General features: G+C 49.7%; 1 protein-coding gene across 1 annotated transcript; it reads left to right on the top strand.

Moving 5' to 3' along the window:
* Positions 1 to 696: 696 nt before the first annotated feature.
* KLHDC7A (kelch domain containing 7A) lies at positions 697 to 4,250 on the top strand. The gene has a single exon (XM_081341175.1). It carries the CDS (start codon positions 1,052 to 1,054, stop codon positions 3,605 to 3,607), a length of 2,556 nt encoding a protein of 851 aa, XP_081197301.1. The 5' UTR covers positions 697 to 1,051; the 3' UTR covers positions 3,608 to 4,250.
* The last annotated feature ends 3,482 nt before the right edge of the window (positions 4,251 to 7,732 follow it).

The raw sequence follows: 7,732 nt of genomic DNA on the forward strand, positions 1-7,732 counted from the left end.
TGCAAACCTTCCGATCAGCCAAGTCAGTGGGGAAGCCGAATTCACTTTACAACCGTGTTACTAACTGAACAACTGCGCTTAACAACTGTGGCAAGAAAGATCGCAAAATGGGGGAGGGGGGGCAATCACTTAACGACGGTCTCACTTAGCAACAGAAATTTTGGGGTTCCATTGGGGGTCGTACGTTGAGGACTACCTGCATGGATAGGAGCCTGTTGTTTTACAGCAGGATCTGTAAGAGAAATCCGTCAGGGGAATTAATGGCTTTCAGATCGTTTGTTTTTAAACCTATTTATTACCTCGTGGTCTTCAAAAAAACAAACAAACCCCTTTCCAGTTTACAAAAGCTTAAGATAATTTTTATTCTATCGCTTTCCGCTTCTCTTTCTCTCTTTCGCCTTCCGGTGAAATAAAAGCGAAAATCTGTAGGAAAATACCTGGGTGGCTCTCAACGACGGAAGCGTTTGTTCACCCAAACTTAATAAAGTGTTGAGAAAACTGCGACTTACAAAGACCTTTTGAACAACGGGTGGAAAATTAAAACATAGACAAGAACGAGAAGAACAAGGGTGCGGACCCGTCATGGTTGGCCCTAGCTGCAAATGCGAATGAGGTATGAAAAGAGAGGTTGAAACATCTGGGTTTTTAGAAAGAACAGACGGAATTTCATACGATAGGACTGACCTCGGATGAAAAACGGATTAAGAAGCTTTATAAACCTATGCCAAGTTCCAAATAAAAACAACAGCCTTCCCTTGTTTTAGGAAAGCTTCAGATCGCTCTTACTCTGTCGGAGAGCTTTCCGCTTCTCTTTCGCCTTCCGGTTTGTCTTACCTGCCTCCAGCCCGGCCCACCTTCCTCAGATATGCAAACCTATAGTAAACAGACACCTGGCACAGCGAGAGAGCAGGTTGACAATCTCTTTGCACCGGTCAGCCGACAGGTGAAAGTCACCTTGCAGAGAAGGGAGAGAGACAGCCCTGATCCACTCGGAGTTGTTCCTTGGCGAGATTATTCAACGCATTCCTGAGTGCCGGCGTGATATGGGAAAATGCCCCACCGTGCCGAAGGAAGCGGGGTTCAGCCGTGGGAGATGCCTCTGGCTGGCCGGCTGGCCCTCTCCGCCACGGCCTTGCTCTTGCTGATGTTGGCCTACCGGTATTTCAAGTCTCGAGTGCCTCTGGGCACCATCCCAGCTGGGGCGGCGGATGCCAATGTCACCGGGGCAGAGCAAAGAGAAAGGCAGGTTGGCAGCCAGGAGGAAAACAAGCAAGTGGCACTGAGGCACAGAGGAGAGCGGAGAAAGGAGACGGAGCCATGCCACCCAGGGACCAATCAGCTGATGCAGGTGGGTAGATGTGGAATAACGGAAGCGTGTGGGCAGGCTCGGATCCCTGCTGGCAGAGAGCTGCCTGACACGAGAGATACTGAGGCAGAAAAGAAACAAGAGGCAGGGGAAGCGAGCCGTACAGAATCCGGGGTGGAACAAGGGTGGAGATCCGAAGACAAGCCTGGGGACACCATCCAGAACTGCACTAGTAGCAAAGCCGGGGCTGATTTGGACAATTTAGGAGGTCACTCCAGAGCTGTAGGTCTACTCAACCGAGAGAGGGAACTCTGCAACTCAGTGGGGTCTGGATGGGATGTTGATCCTGTCAAAGCTGAATCTAGCTGTGCCAAGCCGGTGGAGAAGGATGTCCATCCCACAGCTGGGAGTGACATCGGTTTGGAAAGAGGAGAAGGTCAACCATTGGGAAAAGAGACCAAGAAACAAGTTGTGGAGAGGAGGTTTGGCCCAGAGAAGATCCAGTCCTTCTATGCCACCAGTGATATGGGCTTGGCCATCAGCCACAGCCACATGCAATCTCGTTTGGCCTATGCCTTCTCCTCTGTGGCCCAAGTTGAGGTGGAGGAGAACTTCATCAAAGAGAAGCAAAGTTCTGGGAAAACTGAAGACACTCAACTGAGAAGCAAAGTCTACAACTACTACATTGAGTCTACTTCTCAATCCATTGTGAATAAAACCACCTTTGATCCCAACCTGGATCTCCAACGATCCTACAACCTCTCTACTATCAACATACTTAATGTATCCAAGAAATGTTGGGCTGAGGAACCTGTCTGCTCATCGGTGACCAAAGATGAAGCCAACAAGCTTGTTTTGGAGAAGCTTCCGGAGATATCGTCTAATGTTCTCCTTAGTCCTGCAAAGGACACCCAACGGAAGGACCAAAGAGAGACAGCCGCTGTGGAAGAAGCCATCTCCTCGAAACCTCTGTTGGGCAGACCTAGCCTCAGCCGGAAAGAAAGCTTCAAAAAAATAGTAGATAATCCAGAGTTACAGGTGCCGATGGAAGACTTTGGTTCTCCAGGAATTGGGCCCTCAAGTGGCCATACCTCACCTCCAGCTCTTCTTCACTTGGACTCTAGCTCATCTCTGATGAGATCCATGCAAAAGCTCCTGAGCAGTGGAAGAGAAGAGCCATCGGTGGAGCTTGTGGCTGGTGCTAAATTTTTCCAGGTCCCACTGAGTTCAGACTCCTCTCTGGATGTACACTTAGATCTGGGGAACTGCTACCAGGTCTTGTGTATGGCCAAGAAGCAGAGACTTAAGGATCTGCAAGAGGCGGTCTACAAGGTCATGAGTGACAACTATCTCCAAGTGCTGAAGACCCAGGCCATCTACCGCCAGCTCAACGCTGCGGAGAGGGACTTGATCCTGGAGAAGAGGATGCGAGGCAAGAAATACATGACGGTGGCAGATGTTGGATGCCACACAAGTGGACTTTCTTACTACGATGACCAGAAAGATGCTTGGCACCCGTTAACCCACATCCCCGTTGAAGCCATCTCCAAGGGTTGTGCCATCTGCAGCATGTTCAACTACCTCTTCGTTGTGGCTGGTTGTGAAGGGTTTGGAAGGTATCAGAAACCATCCAACCGCGTCTTCTGCTACAACCCTTTGACAGACATCTGGCAGGAGATCTGTCCCCTCAACCAAGCCAGACCCCACTGTAAGCTGGTGGCCCTGGATGGTTGCCTCTACGCCATTGGCGGAGAATGCCTCTACACAGTGGAACGGTACGACCCGCGCCTGGATCGTTGGACGTTTGCGGCCCCTCTGCCCAACGACACCTTTGCAGTGGCCCACACTGCCACCGTCTGCGACGGGGAGATCTGTGTCACAGGAGGCACCTTGAGATACATGCTGCTGAGGTACGTCGGACGGACGGACACCTGGAAAGTCAGCCTGACCGGAGGAAGTCATGAGAGGACAACCGAGATGGTGAGCGTCAGTGGCTTCATCTACCGCTTTGACCTCAACCAGAGGATGGGCATCGGGGTCTATCGCTGCAGTGCCAAGGCCAAGCTGTGGTATGAGTGTGCCACCCACCCGATGTCCTTCCCATCTGGCTTCCAGTGTGCCGTCGTCGGAAATCTCATCTACTGCGTGAACCGGCAGTTCAACCTCCGTTTCCTAGCGGACTTGGTGTCGCCGCGGTTTGGAAGCAAAGAGCTGAGAAATTTCCCTTCCCCAATGGGAGCCCTTATCCCAGTTACTCTCGTGTTGCCCAAGGGGAACAAAGCATCTCAAACAAGGGTTTGAGTGGCCGGTACAAGCTGCTTTTGGAACGACCCGGCAAACGTAACTCCTTGTAGCTTCACCGAGGACATTGGTCTTCTCCTTTGCTTCCCTGCCCATCAAGGAAATTAGGACTGTCTCTTCCTACCAAGACACCCAACAGACTAACTGGGTTGGAAGGGACGCTGGAGGTCTTCTAGACCAACTTAATCCTTGCGTGCAAATTAACCATAGACTTTGAGGTCTCAGCATTCAGAAGCGAGTGCAAATTTAAGCCAGTTCCCTCAAAATAGGATGGTGGTCCCCCATACCACCTCACCTCCTGCTGGCCTGTGGATTTAAGATCGAGTCCTTCCGTGATCTCCAGTCGGGATTCGTCTTGAGACCTTAGTGAGTGACCCATTGCTTTGGGATGGGGGAAGAGGAATCAGGATCAGTCTAGATCAGAGCAGACAGCTTGTACAACCCGTGATCTGCCCGTGAAGGGCCTCTAGGAAGCCCATCATCCAGGCCCAATCACACTAATATTTCCCCATGTGATACGTATCTCCAGCAGCTGCTAATTGGAGGTAGAGTGCCTCTAGTTTTGGAGGCTCCATCCCAAACCACAACCCTCTTTTTCTTCCATAAACTTGTTTAATCTCCTTTTTATAGTGTTCTAGGCTGGTCAAGAGACTGGCCAGCTATTTGTCTGAAATGGTATAAGGTTTCCTGCCTTAGCAGGGGGTTGGACTAGATGACCTCCAAGGTCCCTTCCAACTTATTATTATTATTATTATTAATATTATTATCTTAATGATTCGTTGCTGATGAACTTATTTTTTCCCCCCTCCTTCCTACCATTTTGTCAATCCTCTCATCCTGGACCCATGAACCCCTCACTTCCTTCACCAGTCTTTGGCATTTTTCCGTCGCTGGTAGTTTCTCTCTTAGGTGGGATGATGGTCTTGGTAGTCCTCAACTTAACGACCATCTGTTTAGTGACCGTTGAAATGGCACGGGAAAGAAGGACTCAATAGGACAGAACAGAACAGAACGAAGAGGAATGGAATAGAGTAGGACAGGATAGGACGGAACAGAACAGAATAGAGTAGAATAGCAGAGTTGGAAGGGACCTTGGAGGTCATCTAGTCCAACCCCTTGCTCAGGCAGGAAACCCTACACCATTTCAGACAGATAGCTGTCTGGTCTCTTCTTAAAAACTTCGAGCGTTGGAGCATCCACCACCTCTGGAGGCAGGTTGTTCCACTGATTAATTGTTCTCACTGTCAGGAAATTTCTCCTTAGTTCTAAGTTGCTTCTCTCCTTGAGACTTGTAACGGGTCCTCACACTTAAGACGGTCGTAGCATCCCGTGATCAAATTTTGGGCACTTGACCTGTATTTAGGAATAGCAATAGCCCTTAGACTTATATGCCGCTTCACAGATCTTTAAAGCCCTCTCTAAGCGGTTTACAGAGTCGGCCTATGGCCCCCAACTATCTGGGTCCTCATTTTACCGACCTCGGAAGGATGGACGGCTGAGTCAACCTTGAGCCGGTGAGACTCGAACTCCTGGCTGTGGGCAGAGTCAGCCTGCGACGCTGCATTCTACCCACTGCGCCAGCAGGGCTCAATTTATGACGCTTGCAGGATCACGCCATTTGCAATCTTCCCAGAACAGCTTCCAGCAAGCAAAGCCGGCGGATTTGCTTAACGACCGTGCGATTTGCTTAACGACCGTGGGCAAAAAAAAACTAAAAAAAAACAACCAGCCGCGTTGCTTAACGGTGGAAGTTTTTTTCCTGCCGATTGTGGTCGTTAAGCCGGGGGACTGCCAGTCAACGAGCCTTGCGTGACGTCATAGCACAAGGCGGCCTAACAGCTCCGATGTCAAGGCACGACAAATTGTCTAGTCTTAATGCTGCTAAATAATGTATGGGTCATTTCTCATTTACTGGACTGTGCAAATAAACCGCCACGAAAAAGAAAACACACACCAAACAAAAAAAAAACCCTCTTAAAAATTCTGCCTCCTCTATGTTAATCTGCTTTTTTCCCCCTTCCCTCCTTATTTTTCCTGCCCCCTTCTCTGCCCTCCCTCCCTCCATTACCATCCAGTGAGCGAAATTGGATAATTAAGACACATAACCTGCCATGATCATTAATACGCTGTACACCCACCGTCTTCGGCGTGCATTTATTTGCCTCCGAGTGTCAACAATTACTCATCCGGAAGCTCCATTCCAAAGGGATGCTTTCTCCTTGCCGGATCTGGGTGTTTTTAGAGAGGTTTATAGACTTCGAGCGAGCCGAGATGCCGAACGGTGGCTAAGCCAGCATTCAAGCAGCGGTTCCCACGTTTGCCCACTGCGGGAGACGGGGAACAGCTAGATGACCGCCGTGATTGGCGGGTGTGTGTGTGTGTGTCTTTTTAGGGTTCACCCCAAAGTACGGCCCCTTCTTATAGCCATCTTAATTCGATTTCAAGACTGCGTTTAGACTTTCTGGGCCTTGGGGACTAGAAGCTGGGTGGACATGGATAGTTGGCATCAAGGGCAAAATTGGTGATGAATTAATTCACATTTTACTCGACCTCAGATAAACGGCAGTGGGGTTTCTTGGATTTTTTACAGAGTTGTCCTATGTCCTTTGGTCTCTGTGCAGGGGTGTGTGTGTGTGTGTGTGTGTGTGTACAGCTCCGCGTGGAAACATACGTATCAATAAAGGAGAATATGTGTAGCTCAGGGTTGAAAAGAGGGGTCCTTGGTGCTCTCTGAGCTGGGTGGTTTTCTGGCAGACGTTTCATGACCCAACTAGGTAACGTCATCAGTGCTAGGAGAGAGAAGGGTTTGTGGAGAGGAGGAGGAAAAGGAGGAGGAGGAGGAGGAGGAGAACTGTGGGGTCCTTGGTGCTCTCTGAGCTTGGATTTATTTATTTTTTTGCAAACATTTTATTACCCAACTTGGTATCATCAGGGCTAGAAGGGAAGAGGTTTGCAGAGAGGAGGAGGAGGACAAGAAGAAGAAGAGGAGAGGGGAGGGGGGAGGTGAAGGGAGAGAAGAAGAGGAGAAGAAGAGGAAGGAGGAGGAGGGAGAGGAGAAGGAGGAGGAGGTGGTGGTCAGTGATGCTCTGAGCTTGGCTATTTTCTTGCAGACATTTCATTACCCAACTGGGTGACATCATCGTAAGCACTACCAAGACATAACCCTAACCCTTCCTTTTAATCGTAACATGGAGTGGAGCCTGGGTGTACAGAGCCAATTTCCAAGTGCCGCTCCTACTCCTAGTAACTCTGTAGTAACCTCAAAGTAAAACTGTAGTAAACTTGTAGTAGCCGACAAGCCTGGACGGGGGATTTTTATTTGTTTGTTTCTTAGTTTATAATATATAATACAAGAGGAGCCTGGACTGCAATCTGTCAAAAATGGGGTAGGGCGGGAGAGGGGGGGGTTGGACTAGATGACCCACAAGGTCCCTTCCAGCTCCATCATTCTGTTCTATTCTAAAAGAAAATAGAGGAGGAAAAAGGGAAGGGAAAACTGTGGGGCGACGGGGGGGGGGGGGAAGAAAGAAAGGCGTCGACTTCCGATTCCCTTTGGTGCAGTAGAATAAGATAATAGCACCAAACCTCAGCTTTTCGCATAATAATATAAAGCAGCCTAAAAGGGACGCGGTGTGGCTCAGTGGGTTAGGATGCTGAGCTTGTCGATCAGAAGCTCGGCAGTTTGGCGGGTCGAATCCCGAGTGCCGCGTAGCAGAGCGAGTGCCTGTTACTCGTCCCAGCTCCTGCCAACCTAGCAGTTCGAAAGCACGTAAAAAATGCAAGTAGAAAAATAGGGACCGCTCCAGTGGGAAGGTAACAGCGTTCCGTGCACCTTTGGCGTCTAGTCATGCCGGCCACATGACCACGGAGACGTCCTCGGACAAGCGCTGGCTCTTCGGCTTCGAAACGGAGATGAGCACCGGCCCCTAGAGTCGGAAACGACTAGCACGCGTGTGCGGGGGAACCTTTACCTTTATAAAGCAGCCTATTTAATGGGTAAAACCCAAAATCCAAGTTTTTTTCCCACCTTGAGCCCAAAGTTCCAGAAGTGGTTTCTAGATTTTAGGATTTCCGGCCTTTTTCTCACTCACTGCGGTCCAGGATAACCGTTGTGCGCTTTGCTTG

Source organism: Vipera berus, assembly GCF_964194415.1.
Source record: "Vipera berus genome assembly, chromosome: 17".
Classification (NCBI taxonomy): domain Eukaryota; kingdom Metazoa; phylum Chordata; class Lepidosauria; order Squamata; family Viperidae; genus Vipera; species Vipera berus.

Coding starts and splice junctions, on each gene's coding strand:
- KLHDC7A (XM_081341175.1), top strand. CDS start 1,052: ATGCCCCACCGTGCCGAAGGAAGCGGGGTTCAGCCGTGGGAGATGCCT.